This window comes from Aythya fuligula, chromosome 1 (genome assembly GCF_009819795.1).
Source record: "Aythya fuligula isolate bAytFul2 chromosome 1, bAytFul2.pri, whole genome shotgun sequence".
Classification (NCBI taxonomy): domain Eukaryota; kingdom Metazoa; phylum Chordata; class Aves; order Anseriformes; family Anatidae; genus Aythya; species Aythya fuligula.
The window spans coordinates 93,519,808-93,537,166 of NC_045559.1; the positions used below are offsets into that span (position 1 = coordinate 93,519,808).

A 17,359-nucleotide genomic window follows, 5' to 3' on the forward strand; every position below is an offset into this window, starting at 1 on the left:
ACAGTTATCTAGTAAGTTAATGGCAATGAAAAGAGCCATGTTAAAGGGTACTGACTCCTGATGGCTAAGCATAGGACTGAGTTTCATCCCTGTTTCACAGAAGCTGCCTCTTTTGATGGTTGGCTACAGAAATGTCCTATTTTACATCCTGGCTTTTATTACATGAACAGCCACCATCTACATAAAAAGTATCATCATCTATCTCTTTTAAGAGATAAATCAGATTTTTACAAGCTAAATAGCACAGCATGTAAAGAGTTCTCAAATGTTAAATATTAGTAATACATATAGCATGAATAGTATTTTCTGCTCAGTACAGTATTTACTTCCAGAGCTTGGATGTAAAGTGTCATGTTTATTTCTCTTCTACGCCTTCTAAATATAGAGGTAGCAATATAGTAGATAGGAAATAACTAACAGGTTCAAAACCAGCAACACAGTTGTTGTCTAAAATGACTACAATATGAAAGAGGGAAGGAAACACAGTGTTCAACTTCTTTCTGATAAACCTCTTCTAATGTGCAACTGCAGATACCAGAATGCACGAGTGATGAGCAAAGAGGGCAGGAGCTCACTCGTCTGGAGGAGGAGCGCATAGTAATACTAAATAACTTGGAAGAACTTGAACAGAAGATCAAAGATTTAAATGACCAGATGGATGAATCCTCGAGAGAGGTATGAGACATGTTTTGGTTTTAAATGTCTTGCTTCTTAGGTATGCCCACATACCACAGATAGGATTGGTAAGTACACATACACGTACATAGTCTTTGTATTCTGTGCTTCTTCACCAGAGTAAGGCACAATCACAGACATGGTAGTCTCCTACTGTGAAGGTTGTTTTTCTCTAGCAGGGGAATGATTGTCATGCTCAGATTAGCCTTTCCCAGCTGTAACCATTATACTCCTAAGTGGAATTAGAACAATCTTGCTTGCTGAATGGTCACTCAATTGATCTAAATACCTTGTGTCACTTGGGTGTTTTATAGTGGTATCTCATGTGACCCTTTAAAGAGAAAGGAAGTGAGATAACTTCCTATTAAACCTCCTTGTCTTTATGGTGGCAAGGTTATGTGGCAGTCTCTTGACTTCTGGAATCTCACAGTTACAGACTAAGCTGGTCAGGCATTTGGGTTGTGCTTATTCCAATTATCAGCAACAGGAAAGAAACAGCTGTTCGAAAAGGGTTTCCTACAGAGCCTGGGCACAGATACTTGGTATAGTATCATAACAGGAGGAAGCACAGAGGAGAAGAGTTAGAAAACAAACAAACAAAAAAAAAACTTCAAAAAAGAATCTTCAAGCTAAAGTTGGTTTGGACTTTATTTTGCAATATTTTATGTTGCAGTTTTACTTTTTCTCAGTTTTGTGATCTCTTTTTAACTTTGTTGGGAGTAAAACTGTTTTCTTTTTCTCCTTTTAAAAATATTTCTCTGTTGTAAATGATCAACAACTCACTCCCCTTCCCCCAGAAAATAATGTGTATCAAGATTTCTTCTTAGTTTGGACAGCTTCTGAAAAATGTTTTGTATTCCTAGTTGGATATGGAATGTGCCCTTTTGGATGGGGAACAGAAATCTGAAACAACAGAGCTTCTGAAAGAGAAGGAAATATTGGATCATCTAAACAGAAAAATAGCTGAGCTGGAGAGAAATGTTATTGGTGAAAAGACAAAGGTAATGAAGTTATCTTAGCTGACTGTGTGCTCTGTTCCTCTTAATCTTCAGTATGCATTTATGTTATTAACATATTGATGGAGGTTGTTTTATAAAGTAGAGTCTCTAAGTAAATGTTTTTGATAATTATGGAAGAAAGAAATAGTCTTGTTTTCTGAGAGATACTTGACAAGCAAAATGAAGTATGCTTAAGTGAAAAGACCTGACCTACTGTGAAGGTATTTTTGATTGATAAATAATCCATATAGGGCTTGGACTTGGTTTATCTTTTGTTTGAAAGAACAATATTAACTGCCCAGGGAGATTGTGGAGTCTCCTTCTCTGGAGATTTTCAAGGCCCATCTGGATGCCTACCTGGGCAGCCTGCTCTAAAGAACCTGCTTTGTTAGTGGGATTGGACACAATGAGCTTTTGAGGTCCCTTCCAACCCCTTCAATTCTGTGATTCTGTGAACTGACCTGTACTTCAGCCTTCCATTGGAGGTTACATATTTTTATTTTATTTTTTAATTAATCCTTTCTCAGCAATGGAGCAGTAAGAAAAAAGGCCACCGTTTCAGAAGATGGCTTTAACTAATATTATACAGATTGATGCATAAGACATCTGTAAAATATATTGTTTTAAAGAAAGTATATGGGTTTATATGGTTTGTCAACTAACAGTTTTACTACTGTAGAATATGGGAATGTAGAACTGGGATTAAGTGAAAGGAATTATGTAGTTCTCCTATACAGTCACGTACTTAATTGCTCTCAAATATGCAGATATATTTGCAAAATAGCACCACAGTACGAGTTAAGCACAGAAAGAGAAGTGGCCTGTGAGATGAACCTGTCCCCCTCAAACCAGAGAGGGTTTGTTTCCTCCAGCACGCTCTCTGCTGGTGATCCAGGCCAGCAGTTCCTTTCTTCACAGGGGATTTACCACAGCCAATAATATCTCAAGGTCAGGATTTTAATTTTATTTATTTATTTATTTATTTTTCAGGACTACAAGCCAGTAATGTTTCCTTTTTAAATTTCATCCTCTACCTCATAATTTAAGCCTGTCACTTATGGAAGTACTCTAGCTAGTCTCTCCCCCTTTTTTAAGCTTTCCAGAAATATCTGAAACTCTCCATTATTTGCTCTTGTTTAGACAAGCTGCACGTTTTTAGCTCTCTTACTCTTCCTGTTTAACTCAAGCCTTACAGCTTGCATTGTTTTATCCTGAGTTTGTTGTCTTCAATTCACATCTGTCTTGTCATGAGCCTGAACGCTGTTTTGCAGCTGCACTCATGAAAGCTCTGTGTGAGGAGGAGAAAGGTGCTCCCACCTCTTTGCTCTGCAAATTGACAGTACACATCCAATTTAAGCTTAAACTTTCACGGACTTTCCTGCCTGCACCTTTCCTTGTTTGCATGTAGTCTGCAGTTCTTCAGCATTCAGTGATGCCTGTGGTCACGCTTTAAACTGTCTGTATGCTTCATACTTGCTTTTTATTGTGAAGAAGAATTTAAAGTTGCTAACAGCAGGTGGGGTGGTGAAAGCATATATAGCAGCATCCTTTTGCACAGTAAGTTTTTTTTGATCTCGGTGGTAACAAATACCACATCCAGAAATTCAGGAGATCTTTTGTATTTGTTCTCTAATAGACTTTAAGTTCAACAAAAGTCATGGAAATTATTCTAAATCCTATAGACTGTGTACATTTCCATGCAATCACGTGCTGGAGCAGATAACATGTTTGCACTGCTGTGTAACAATCTGAAGATTAAAATGTCTAGTTTAAATTTTTAATTGAACTAAAACATGGGAAGCAGCCTAGAAAAAGCACTTGGGTTATTTAAAAGAAATATATATAGAGGGAGAGAATTTACAAAGTATGATGCACGCCACTGGTCAGATCAGCTAATATATTTTAGTAGTCTTTTCTCCTGTGTTTTTTAAAAACAAAACCAAAAACAAACAGATGCAAGTGTTTGCATTAGACTTAGAGCCATGGCTCAGTTAATGCTCTAAGTATCTTTGTAAAAATAAACTAGCCTTATGAGAGTACAGGCTTTGTTCTGGAACACATCTGAATGTGTTACATAAAAGTGAAAACTTAAAAACAAGAAAGTCTTATATAAAGTACCTTAAAGTGACAGCTGAAATGTAATGGAGAAACAGTGTCAGCCAGCAAAACAGATGGCACTCATCATGTCACTCAACAAAAATCCTGGCTAACTTTAGACAGCATTGTTTTTTAAAAGTTTGCTTTCTGTGTCTGTATGTTGAAGGTTGCAGCCCCTGCAGATCTGATCCAAGACGGGAAAAATCTTGTTTGTTAGCAGTGCAGGACCGAACTCTTCCAGGGAAGTAGTGCTCAGGCAGAAGTGAAGTGTTGGAACTTTTTGCTGAAATAATTTGAAACTTATGAACTCCTTAACAGAATTAAGGCTCAGTTTCAGGCTGGTAGTTGCCATCCTTCTGGTATTACTTCTGCATTGTTTTTTGGAAGATCAAGTGCTCCAGTGTGTCCAGTGGTCATAGTTTCTTCTAGTTGCCTGAATATTTCACCCCACATAATACCAGTGGTTTAAGTGCATGGTTTATCCTGGAAAGAAGTTGTAGTGTCCATCCACTTGGATGGACGCTTTTGTTAGGGTAAGGGAATGGCATCTGAATATGCTGCATGGTTCCTTCTTGAGGTGAAATAAATAGTTGATTTCGTTCACGAAGCGATGCTGTGGCATTAGCGCTGTGCATGATGGATGGCACTTGTCTCTGGAGTGACTTGAGTATCTCCTGGAATTTGCCACGGATCTCAGCACCTGTTTGACAGGAAACCCTTGCTTGCTTGTATTTCATCCTTATTGATGCACCTGTTTGAAAAACTTGTGAAATTCTTAAAAAGAGAGATCATAAAATACAAAGTAGGTGCTGGGCCATGTTAGGTACTTGAAGTAGACTGCGGTTGGTATCTTTTGTATTAACTTTCTACCCGAGTCTGTGCCTATTTTTATGCTTTGTTCACAAGTCATTTACATGAGAACACAAAATTTTGACAATCTTTGCACTTAAAGTCATAGTTCAAAAAGAAGTGTGATAACAGGGACAGTGCTTTCAAGGCAAGAGCATCAGTTGGAAAATGTACTTGAAGACAGAAGGCAAAGAGACTTTGGATTTTAGTTCCTGGCTGTGCCACTAAACTCTTTGCTGTGGTACAATGTCTTTGTGTCCCAACATCTATGCGAATGTGTTTGTATATTATATGCATTTTCATCTTACTCAAGGCCTGTGTTCAGCCTTGCCTGAATGCATGGTGTATGGTGATGAAGAATGGATGAGTCGGTGAGGAAGATGATGTAGTGCACTCCCTGTGGTGAGTTCAGAGCCTTGCCCTTGCTTTTGTGAGTGTGCCACCATACGTTTAAGGAACAAAGCAATTAGCGTCTTTTTACTTAGGTTTTGGAAAAGAAGAACTATGAGCAGTTGCCATTTTGCAAAGAAGACAACAGAGCCTTTCAGTACCAGTACAGGGTTTAGTGTAATTCTGGCTACGGTGTGTTTGTGCCAGATGCAGGTGCTGGTGGGACTCGCTTGTCCTGGCTGGGATAGCTGCTCCCAGTGCTGGGGAACACGATCGCTGTTAGGCAAGGCCTGTGCTCTCTGCTGTCTGTTGTTCCAGTGGTGCTGGAAATTGTGTTAGTGTATGCAGGGAGATGTGGCTTTGCCTCACTTTTCTTTTTCTTTCTGTATTTCTTTTTAAACTGCCCAGTACAATGTATTTGGCATTATCCACAGACGATGATCAACTGTGTGTCTGAATAGCAGCATTTAGACTATTAATTGCAGGCTGCAGATAGCCAGGAACAATCCTGGTAAGTTAGTAGTAACACAATTTCCCGCATGTACCTTGAAGCTCTCCGGGAAGGAGATTTGCTACAGATATTGACAAAACTTCTTTGAGTTCTGCCTGCTTTGGAGAGAATGGAGCTCGTCAATCCTCAGAAACAAATAAACAGATGAGCCTTTCAGCCTTCCATCCCGACCCAGCATCTTGTGATGTCATGCCACTGTACTGCAGGGGTACCATAATGATGCTGTGGTTCCTGGATTAAATAGCATGGTGGGGCTGAGGTGCTGTTCCCAGTCACAACTTCCTCATGTCGGCTCTTCTCATGTTGACTCTTTGCTCATGAGACTTTGTTCAGAATTGACGTTTGTCTATAAGGAAGTCAGAGAAAATTGAGTTTATATAACTTGACGTTACCCAGTATTGCAAAGTACTTTTTTTTTTTTTTTTTTTTTTCTCCATACAGCACTTTCTTAGTCTGAATAGTTTTAAAACAATTCAGCAAAGTCTAGCTAAAAGTCTAGCATATATGGAGAAGATTACTTATTGATTTGCTGTGCCTGATGTCTCAAAGCTGGAAAATAACACAGCAGTCAGAAGGAATGGATTAATGAATAAAGAGGGATAGCTGAAAATGATTAATGAATACAGCAGAAGTGCTGTGGGAGGTAATCATAGTTAACCGGCAGTTTTGGCAGAGAGTTTCAAACAATTATCTAGGTTTAGACTGTGTTTTAGGAGAGGGAGGTTATTCCTCTTCTTCCGGAGGACCTTTGCCTTATGTCATGGTGGAGATGGATTCTCTGGAACACTTCTATCACACTGGGTTTTCCTTTCCCTTTCCAAGGGCAAAAATCAGGAGCAGTCAGCAGTGGATAACTCATCTTTGTTTGTAATACATTAAATTTTGTCTGCATGCTTTTGTGGAAATATTTTTCAGTCATAAGCAAATTGTCCCAGAAATGCCAAAAGCGTTAGAAACTCATCCTCTTTGCCAAACTACATGTAGTACTGCGAAGACATGCATGAATGAAACCAGGAGAAAAAACAGCTGTCTGATAAACCATATGAGGGGATTTACCAGCAATGAAAGTTAAAGATTCTGGTGATCTGTCGTGAATCCTTTCTCTTTTGGATTCAGAATTCTTGCTGTTGTCTTTTATCCTGATGAATCTGACAAATTTATGAACCATAGCATAGCATTTTAAATCCTTCCTGGTCAGATTCTGGTTCAGCTGGATGTAAGCAAGCTTCTGAAGTGGATGAGTTACCTTGCCTATAACGTTATTGATTATTAATAATATTACACCAATAGCATTATGATTATTGATGTTCTTAAACTGAGATATATAAGATTAAATATTCTGAAGAATATTCAGGCATCCTCTGGGTATTCACATAAAAATATCCTGTAGAGGAGACACTAATGAGGAAGAAGATAGTGACAAAGAATCTAGGAGAGAAATCTGATTTGCCAAGTTCCTTTTAAAATCAGTCATGAGGATATTCTCTTGTAATTACCTATGTGTATATACAGGATTTTAATTTTCTCAATTCATTTTTTTTTCTTCTGGTTTGGATGATTATTTCCTCCTCATCTATGGTTATAAAGGAGCAATGCTCTAAAATCAGAGGTTTTATTTTACGTCCCCATCTCTTCAATAAGACAACACATTGCAACAGTCAGAGGATGAGCTTAGAAATTCAGAAAAAGCCTTGAATTGTCTTAAGATCAAGTTCACGTGTGCTACTGTTGTGACTGTTGATTTCAAGCAGAGGCATGCCTTGCTCTGATGTAAAATGCTTTTAAACACTAGCTTTGTACTTGCTGTGGAACGAAACCATTGAGATCTCTCATACAGACTCCATCAGTGTTACGATGTATGTAATAAATTAGTTACTCATTGTACAGTAAAAAGAACTATTGTGAAATAACCTTCTTCCATCATATTATGCTCCTTTTTATATGCCTGGCATACATTTTTTGTTCCTTTTAAAGGCTTCTTTCACAATGCTCATGGGGGTTTATTGACAAATAGCCGAGTCATGACAATTTTTATACATCTTTTCTGAAAGAGACCAAAGAATGCAGGAAAGAATAGTCTAAAAATAGAGGAGCACGTGTGCAGGTTGTGTACAGGAGGATCTGTTTCATTTCAACAGTATTTTTTTTAATCAGAGATGTGTGTGGTCTGATTTTTATCAGCCATAGCATTGGAAATGATTTCAATTTGCAGTACATAAAGAGTTGGTAGACCTCAAATTTAACACTTTCCCCAAACACACAGTTTGTCCCTTTCAGGGAGTAACCACTGAAGAGAAGATAAGGTTTCCAAGCCTGCTTTCTGTTAGGGAGTGGACTATTTTCTTACAAATCCATGGCAATAGTTAGACCGGTTTTATCAGTGAGTTGATAAGGTCAAATTTTCTTGGTCTTCTGCTGCTTCTTCTCCAAAATGTTTTATTGAATTGACAAACCTTGTATCATGATACTGCTTCAATTGGAAAGGAATTATTTCTGTATTCTTTCTTCCTCCACTTGTAGCATTTGTGGTGCTTCTCTTTGCTGTAGGTTTTGGGAAAATAGGGAGGAATGTTCTTCTGGAGTGTATAAGAACAAAGTTTGGCTAGAGGTGAAAACATGAGGATGATATGAAGAAGCTTTTCAGAACAAAGAGCTGCATATGTTTCTCCTTACTTCTGAGAAAGCTCTGAGACTAGCTTTTTCCAATCTGAGAGACAGCATACATGCGTGAAGCTTGGGGTGGGTTGTGAGACCTTGCTACCTTAAAACGAGATGAGTTGGAGGTGAGTTGGACCGAGGAAGATTTTGGACTACTTCAGGCTGGAACATTTTATAGTAGAACAGCCTGCTGGGTGTAAAGGCATTTCTTTGCAGTTTCTGTTCCTCTCAGAAAATAATACGTACCATGTTTTTGTTTGTTTGTTTGTTTTGAAGGTTGTAGAATGAGCCCTATTCACCCAGCCATACAATCTATTTTGAAGTGAGTTAGTAAAAGTGTTGGGTTTCTTGCTTTGTTTTTACACTTTAATCTGGATTTTGGAGAAATTTTCTCAGCTCCTCAGACATCTGCTCTGTCTGATTTCTGCAGAGCCTACCAGCTCAGGTGAGAGGGTTGGTTCAGAAGGCACATGGGCATGCAGACACATGCTGCTCTACAATTTTAGCCTGCCTGCAGTAGCAGAATGGGATGTGTGACAGATTGTGAGACTCCATTGCAGAAGGAGCTGGGGTTTTAAGTAGCGGTGTTTGATCAGACATAGGGCATCCTTAACCACAGGCAATAGCACTGAAGCGATTTGTCTCTTTCCGTTCTTTTGCTTCCATTTTTGTAGTGGCTATGATTGTCTTTAAGTGCTTTCATCCCATCTCCTCTGTGTCTTCGTTATCTATGAGATGATGATATATGTACTGGATATATGTTCTTTGCTCTCTCTTTATTTTCCCCTAAAATCAGTTCTACCAGATCTAAAGGTTGAATTCCTGTTGTGGCCCATGTTAATCACTTAGGGTCTGTGTTCATATCGTGGGAGCTCTGTTGACATCCTGTCTTTGCTTTTGGGGGATCATAGCATTATACCTCACTTCTTTCTGCTGCTGTCCTTCATGGTATCCGGGTATCCCTCAAAACTGATCCAGGCTGTGCCCCAGCATCACAAAAACACCTTCCAGTCCTGCTATCTGTCCTGGCTGACCCCAAGTTCATGTAACCTGCATCTCCAGACAGCACATATTGCAGGCTAAGACTAGGTGTTGTGCTTTACTGAGCTCTACTTCCCTTCTGTGGAAGCAGGGCCTCAAGAATTCTCTGGAAAAGAATGCTCTGGAGTGGACACTGGGAGGCAGTTATCTGTAGTAAAACCTTTGAGAGCTTGAACCCAGGTGGTTAAGGTGAGGATGTGCTGGTGGAGCACATGGGCTCTCCTCATGTTGTGCCCCTCCTGTTGAGCAAACAGCATGCACTGCCAGCCCTGGGCCTGCAGCTGGGCCCTGCACCTACCTTAAACGCTTAAACACTGCTTCCCTTCTGACAGAGCTCACCTGGATCCATTTATAGAAGAGATTCTTTAAAAAATATATATATTAATCTGATCATTAATTTCTTTATCAAATTATTGTTGTGAATTAAATGAGCTTTACCAAGGCAAAATGAGAGATGTTGGTGATCTGAACTCCACAGCTGCAAAACGTATAATGCCTCTCGCTGCTGAAAGTGATATTTCCTGTAAGACTGCACGTTTCGAGGGAGCCAGTTTGTTGCGATGTAAGTACTTCCTACGCTATAAATAGGACAGATGAGTATCGCTTTCAATCTCAAAGGAATACATTCCTAGTTTCTTGAGGGAAGTAATAGTATCTCTGGCATGGTTCTCAGCGAGTTTTATTCTGGCTGATGATGTCTCTTCACACTCAAGGGTTGACTTGCTTGTTAATGAATGAGTGTTTTTGTTGCAGCACATTGGCATTTGGGGAGTTATTAATAGCTTCAGAGGAACGATACTGTAACTAAGGTCACAGTGGTCCTTGGGGCTTTTGGTTTGTTTCTGTCTTCCCCTTTACGCCTGCCTAGCAATGTGGCAGACTGTAGGCTGAACATTAAATGAACAGGAGAGTTTGTGAGGAGGGGAACTACTGATTTATTCATAATTCCCTTCTGTGCTGGCAGTAAGGATGATTCAGCAAATGGAGTTCCTTGGGGACAGAGGTCTAGAGGTGGCATCCCAAGAGTTGCATGCTTCTCCCTCGCTGTGCAGCTTGCATGTGTGTCATCCTCTGTATTTCTGAGCCCTGCTGCTGCTGCAAGAAGCTAGCACAGGAAGGACAGGTAATTGAATATGCTGGCTTAGTTGCTCACTTTTACAGGCTTAAGAACAAAACCCAACCAACTGTTGTGTTCAGCATTCTGTTTATCTAATTATATGGGCTGAGAAGGTGCACATGTAAATGAAAACAGCAGAGTTGGGAATTTAGATCACATTGGGACTGACTGTGAATGTTTCCTGCTGTTGTTGTTTTTTTAAATACTGGGAAAAGGAAATCCCATATACCAACCCCACTCAGATTTAGAGATCTAACTATAAAGCAGGAAGCTAATGTAAGTTTGTTATTGTGTCTCCACCATGCATACAAGTTTGAGAACCTTGTCAGGAACAGCAAAGAGAAGATTTTGGGAAAAGACCATCCCACAGTTTGAAATGGCAAGTTCTGCAGGTTAAAATAATTTTATTTTCTGTGGCATATGCCATAAGGGTGCTGCTAGGCTGTTTGTATAGCACCTGTTGAGCCATGCATTTGACTTTAGTGGTTGGGACTGGGAAGAGGACTAATGAGTAAGTGCCGTGGCAGAATTCAACTTTCTTGGAGCATCCAGAAGACAAAGCTGGAATATTTGGGCTGGCACTGAACTTCAGATTATTGAGGAGAGTTAGAGACCATCTGAGAAGAGATGCCTAACTACAGAACAAAACAAAACAACAACAACAACAAACAGATAAAAGGAGCTGTACAGTGTGACTCTAGGGCAGGTAGTAGGAAGTGAGGCTCCAGAGACTTATTCGATCCCTTCAGTTTTTATGGCATATCAGGCATGCTAGTTTTTCAGGTTATTAATTGCTCAGTTGAGGGAAATGCATTTGCTGTGTTGGCCAGTGCACATGCAAGTAAAAGGTACTGAAAGAATTCTCTGTACGCTGGTGTACTGGTACCCAAATTTGGGTCCACCAACAAATAGTAGTCTACAAGGCAGCGTTAAGTGATCTGCAGCCAGTCTTCAGAGCAATGCTGCACACAAAACAAGTGGTGTTTTATTAAAGCTTTAAAAGATAAAGGCTTTTGTTGGTGATAAGCAGTGCTTTGAGTGGTGGTGCTGTAGTGGAATGAGAAGAAAGCTGAGCTAGTTACAAGAGAATGAGGAGTCTCTTGTAGAGCATCCCCTTTGACCCCAGAGAGCAGTTTACAGTTCCTGTATCCTGAAGCCAATGAATCTATTTGTTAAATCATTTCATGTTTCTGCTGCAACAGGATTTCCTGGACTAGTTATCAAATCACAAATCTCTGTCTCATTCTGTGTTTTCATCGCTTGCTAAGGGTACTTATCTGTCTAGAAGCACATAAGCATTTACTTCATTCTCCTGAGAAAATCCGTTTTCCCCTCACTGCCAGACTACAGTCACTTTCCATCCATTTTGCTTTCTAAAAAACACTGTTTTCTCTCTCCTTCATCAGTTACCTGACTAACATGGATACCATTTCCACGTTTTTTCTCATTAGGTGAGACACGCATGTAAGCGGTGGGCATTAAAGGCATCATCCAGACAAGGGAACAAAGCACAGTGACAAGGGAGAGAATTAATTACCCTACTAAAATGATTAATGTTTTATTTTGTTTATTTTGCAATCCCATCATTGCATTTCAACTAACAAGTGGTTTCTGTCTGTGACCTATGTGCTTCAACTGTTCATTAAGTTTTTGCCTCACACTGTCATAGTCACTAACACCTGCTTGAGTTTGAAGGTAATTCTGTTTATTTTCTGGTTCATGCTTCAGGAAAAATTAAAACTTGATGCTGAGAGGGAAAAACTAGAGAGGCTTCAGGAGCTTTACTCCGAGCAGAAGACGCAGCTTGATAATTGCCCTGAGTCCATGAGGGAACAATTACAGCAGCAGCTGAAGAGGGTCAGTAGCAAGTTTCAAGATTGCATTAACTTTTTTTTTTGTTGATTTTAGAGTTAAGTGTAACATATTCTGCTTGAAGTATCCAACAAAGTGCCTGAACATATTTTGAAACTTAGAATTGTCATGAGGGTTTCCTTCTGGTGGAATGCTTGTAATAAATATTTTGCATAGTGGTAGAGAAGTAGAGCCCAAATGGGTGGATTAGAAATCATTTTGCGTTGAATGTTTTTAAAGCTACTTAACCTTAATTAGCACCTTATGCCTCTTGGATTGCATGAAGGCTGTTGGAAGTGTGATGTCTAGATGGACAGTAGTGCATTACTCTTCTAATCTTTGCTCGTGCAGATAATATTGAGTTTTGGTTAGTGGGATCAGCTGTTTTAGCACTTGACCCCCATTATTTTTTAATCCTGTTTGATGTGCTCTTTCTTTGCAATGTTCTAAATTGCTGTCTCTGTGAGGTCATGGATAACATCTTTTCTTCAGCACAAAATAACTTGTAGCATGAACTGTGTTATGAATATTTAATTTTGAAGATGATATCACTTACTTTAACCACTTCATTTTTCCTACATTTTCAAGAGTTGGACATCTGTGTTTTTGTTTATTTTTCAATCTTTGCATAAAGTCTAATTGCAATTTGATTTCATTATGTATTATTTGTAACCAAAAAGCTACACTATTGTCAGTTCAAGTACGTCTGTTGTCTGTGGAAGATTTTAGTATCAATTAATTTTATGTCAGCTATGCAGCATATAGAGCTGACTTCGATAGGGGGGAAATCATTTTCAAAGCTTCAATATTGAAAGCACCAGATGACAGGTGAAAGAGAAACTTTTTTTTTTCCTGGCTTGAGACTTTTTATATCAGTAATAAGATTTTTAATCTTTCATTTTATAGGAAATAGTCTTAATACTTATTTGTTAATATATAATAATTAGATTACATTTTATTTGTAGAATTCTGTTTTGTTTTTCAAGAAGCAAAAAGTGAAGAAGTCCAACTTTGGAAATAACAATGTTAAATTATTCTGTAGTAACTAACTGAGTTATTTGGTGTTTTTGTAGACATTTAAGTTTTTTTTTTAAGTTACCAAAAAAAAAAAAGGCAATAATATCCCAAAAGTATTGAAAGGAAAGAAGCCTTTCCTGTGCAGTCATGTACTTGAAGGTATTAATGCACGACAAATTACAAACTTGTTGCTGTGGGGTAGTAGTAAATCCTTTTTCATTATTGACTACCAAGAAGCTTCTAGAATTCTATTTGGTTAAATATTTACATGTATATTTTTTCATTTCAAGCTGACTTAATAACAGTCTTGGATTTGAAAATGGGACAAATGTGGGTGTACCATTAAATGTACGTTTGGTTCTATTGCATGTTATTCCAGGCCAGTTGGACTGAGAGTTTACTGTGGCTGCTGTGGCTGGAGTAGTAGAAGTTGCCACTAAGATAGTGCACAGTACCTCTTAAATGGATATAAAGTGTGAGAAAAGTTATGGCTTTATCATAAGCATGCTATTCAAAATAGGAAAATATTATTCTTCCCTGAAACTCAGCCTTGTGTAGGATTAAATAGCTTTGTTTGAAGTAGATTATGTCGTGCTACTTTACTGCCAACATGGTAGGTGTGAAGGTGGTGAACTCCCTTATTGCTTCAGCTCTGAGACTTCACTTGCTTGGTGCTTTGTGCCCAGGTTGCGAGCAGTGAATTTTCCTGCAGCATCTGACTGCAATGTGGGTCTGGAGTCTGGGCTGGGATGGCAGTGGGCAGGTGGTATTGTTTGCACGGACTGTTGACTGATGGCTGCTCTCCAGTGCCTGTAGCGAGCACACGTTTCCTGTTGGGCAGGGAAACCACTTCATTCAAAGTCTGGTGACATCTGAGGGCTTGTAGAAGGTATACCTACTGACTAACATCTCTGTGTGGATGAGTAGTGTCCTTCATTGTGTATTTGCACAGGGAACCATTCTTCGTCCCAATCCGGAGGTCGCTGTGCAGCCCCTGGCTGCACATCTGGCATGGCTGGGCAGCATTGCGCAGGGGATGGTGGTGTGCAGAGGACACGCAACTCCACGCATCCTTCCTCTTATTTGGCTGCATGGCTGATGTTATAAACAGCACTATGTCTCGGGCTAGACTTGAAGAAATTAAGTGCTCCTTCATTTGAGTGTGTGTTCCCACAAGTAGTTCGTTCAGCGTGTGGTTCTCTAGTGTTACCGGAATTATAATTTTTATACTTTTTTGGTTGGTGAGCAGGTGCCATTCCAGTTCAGCATGTAGCAGCCTCACCAATTCGATTTGCGCTCAGGTTGAGTCATAACCAGGCTACAGCATGGTACCGATCTGTCTAGCCAGGATGTGCTCGGTGCTTCAGAGGCTCCTGCCTGCTCTGAACACTGAAAAGCAACTCCCTTACAATGCAGAGGGTGTCTTTATCAGCAGGGGAGATGCTAGGAGTGATAACATCAAATAGCCGTTAGCCTTATTTGCTCTCTTATGACACTACATAATTAAAAGCATTGAGCTTCTAAACATGTTGCATGAGGTACATAAGCACCATTTTAGACTGATTATTTTTTGTGTGTGTTTATAAGTATCTCTACTCTGGTTCAGTAAATTCAAGATCCTTTTATTCTTTTTTTGCTTAAGGATGCTGATCTATTGGACATAGAAAGCAAACACTTTGAGGATTTGGAATTTCAGCAGCTTGAACATGAAAGCAGATTAGATGAAGAGAAAGAAAATCTGACACAACAGCTCCTGCGTGAAGTAGCTGAATATCAGCGTAGCATTGTCAGTAGAAAGGTAAAAGCAGTAACACTCAATACGTTTGATCTTTGTTGCTGAGCATAAAGGAGATGAAATAGATCTACGACCTGCCTGCCCATCTGCATGAAATTACGCAAAATTTTTCCTTTTGAAAAAGCTTTTGCAGCAGATTGAAGATGCTAGCCCAATAACATTGCAAACACATCAAATTTTGCGTTTCTGTGAAAGCGAACAAATGAATAAAATTAACGTATGCATATTTGTATATGAGAATTAAACCATTAAATTTGCTACAGAAAGTACTGAAGCATTTTTCCTTCATTAAGCAAGGAGATTCATATGCCGTGGTCAAAACTACAGTTATTATATGCTGATGATTGAAGTTAAATGATTTTGTTAAAGTAATAATAGAATGTCAAATTAAGAAAACCATCTTAATCTTTAAAATCAGTTGTAATGGTTCTATTTGAAACAATTAAATAGTATTTTTTTCAGAGATTAGGAATTGCATCTCTGAACTACCATTTTCAGTGTATGGGTGTTAGTCACCACATTATCCAAGAATATATGCAACTGTTCTTTTGTTTTGTCTGTTGAAGAAATTCTTTTCTTCAGAATAAAGAATAATTTTCTTCAGAAAAGAATTTAGACAGAAAAACTGTCTAGATCTTGTTTAATTATTTTCTTCAGAGCAGTAAGGTGTCATGTAAAAACTTCTTTTCCTACTGTTTAACTCTTATGAATGAGTGAGGTCTCATGAATAGGATCCTTGCTACTTATTGTCTTGTGCTTTGAAAATAAAATATGTAAAAGGAGATTTATTGTTTGTTTTTCTTTTTTTTTCCCCTATTAGGAAAAGATTTCTGCTCTCAAAAAACAAGCTAATCATATTGTCCAACAAGCACAAAGAGAACAAGATCATTTTGTAAAAGAGAAAAATAACCTAATAATGATGCTGCAAAGGGTAAGTTTTTATTGTCTTTCAGATGTTTTTAATGCATATTAAAAGAGCATTTCATAAAATAAAAAAAAATGTAGAACATGAGAAAAGCATCAATTTTGCAGAAGCTAGTGAGTCGGTATTAAAGTGGATAGACATCTTTTCTATCCTATAAACTTTAAAAAACAAACAAACAAAAAAGCCCTGTTGTAATTAATCATTCCTAACAGAAAATATTAGTGGCATTTTTTGGTAGAGAGGTTTTGAGGCATTACCTCTTCAAAGGATTTAAACAGTTGGGTGCTAAGCTAGTTGAAGCCTGTGCTTCCTAGTGGTACTGAACTTCCGGAGCACCACTGAGGACATGAAAGCTAAAAGTCTACTTGTTCCTTGATGTAGGTTCCTAAAATAAAGTGGAAGACCCAGTAAACAAAACCTGGCACATACTCTTAAGATCCTGAGATGTAATACTTGCAGAGAACACAGCAAAGAATTTCTGAAACTGGGCACAAGGAGTTATGATTTTTGACTTGTAATAGCTTGTACTAGACCAGAAGATGAACTATTTATATCAGTTAATATCTGGTTAATAAGAAGCTGGTGTGAACCTTTCATGTCTAGTTTGTTTTGTTGTTAACCATGAGGAAAATCAACTTCAGTTCATTAAGACGAATCAGCATTTTCAGAATGCTGGAGGAGGACGTATTTGTTTGGCTGTGGTTATTCAATATTCAACAAAATCTTTCACTAGGTTTTTGTTCTGTATCTCCATTTTTTGTTTGTTTCTGCTGTAATGAATGAAGTTGGAGCTCAGCTTTGTAGCTTCTGGCCTTCAATCCCAGCATGTTTCTTTATGCTTTTGAGAAAATGGCTAGCATTTATTTTTACTACATTGCTGTTGGCATTTAATGTAAACTTTGTTATTAACAGGAAAAAGAGAATCTCTGTAATCTGGAAAAGAAATATTCCATGCTTTCCGGAGGAAAGGGATTTCCTGTAAGTCCCAGTAGTCTAAAAGAGGTAAATAGGTTTCTTGCTTTTTACTTAACCATAAGTATCTTTTAATAACTCTTCATACAAAAGCACTTTAGTTTTTAGTCAAGTCCTATTCATGCATTTTTTTGGAGATGATGAAATGACTTAGTAAAGCTATTCATAAAAGTCTAAATGCATGGCAGAACAAAAATAGCTGCTCTGACATTTTCCCAGATGTGACTGGTATCACTTTAAACTCTTGCCCTGGAAAAACAATTATTTTTAAGTGTGGGTGTGTGGAGTATCTAATTTTCTCAAATAGACAATTAAACCTCATTGAAATGAAGAAAAATGAGGTCCAGGAATAACTCTGTTCAAGTACTAACGTGTTTTAGTCATCTTTTAGAACCGAAGATTTTACAAAGAGTCCTTTTCACCACACCCACTCTTTATTTTAAGGCTCTGCAGAAATGCATAA

General features: G+C 38.5%; 1 protein-coding gene across 7 annotated transcripts in view; it reads left to right on the forward strand.

Annotated features, from left to right (window-relative positions):
* The window catches only part of PHLDB2 (pleckstrin homology like domain family B member 2), a 63,297-nt gene that overhangs the window by 22,349 nt on the left and 23,589 nt on the right, over positions 1–17,359 (forward strand). For 5 of the 7 annotated variants that reach the window (XM_032181267.1, XM_032181304.1, XM_032181326.1 and 2 more), the window contains exons 5-10: positions 532–675; positions 1,539–1,676; positions 12,065–12,193; positions 14,847–15,002; positions 15,820–15,930; positions 16,837–16,926. In XM_032181267.1, the coding sequence (XP_032037158.1) occupies positions 532–675; positions 1,539–1,676; positions 12,065–12,193; positions 14,847–15,002; positions 15,820–15,930; positions 16,837–16,926 (768 nt within the window). The remainder of the gene's footprint in view (positions 1–531; positions 676–1,538; positions 1,677–12,064; positions 12,194–14,846; positions 15,003–15,819; positions 15,931–16,836; positions 16,927–17,359) is intronic. The other 2 variants (XM_032181294.1, XM_032181315.1) reach the window with 1 other exon arrangement.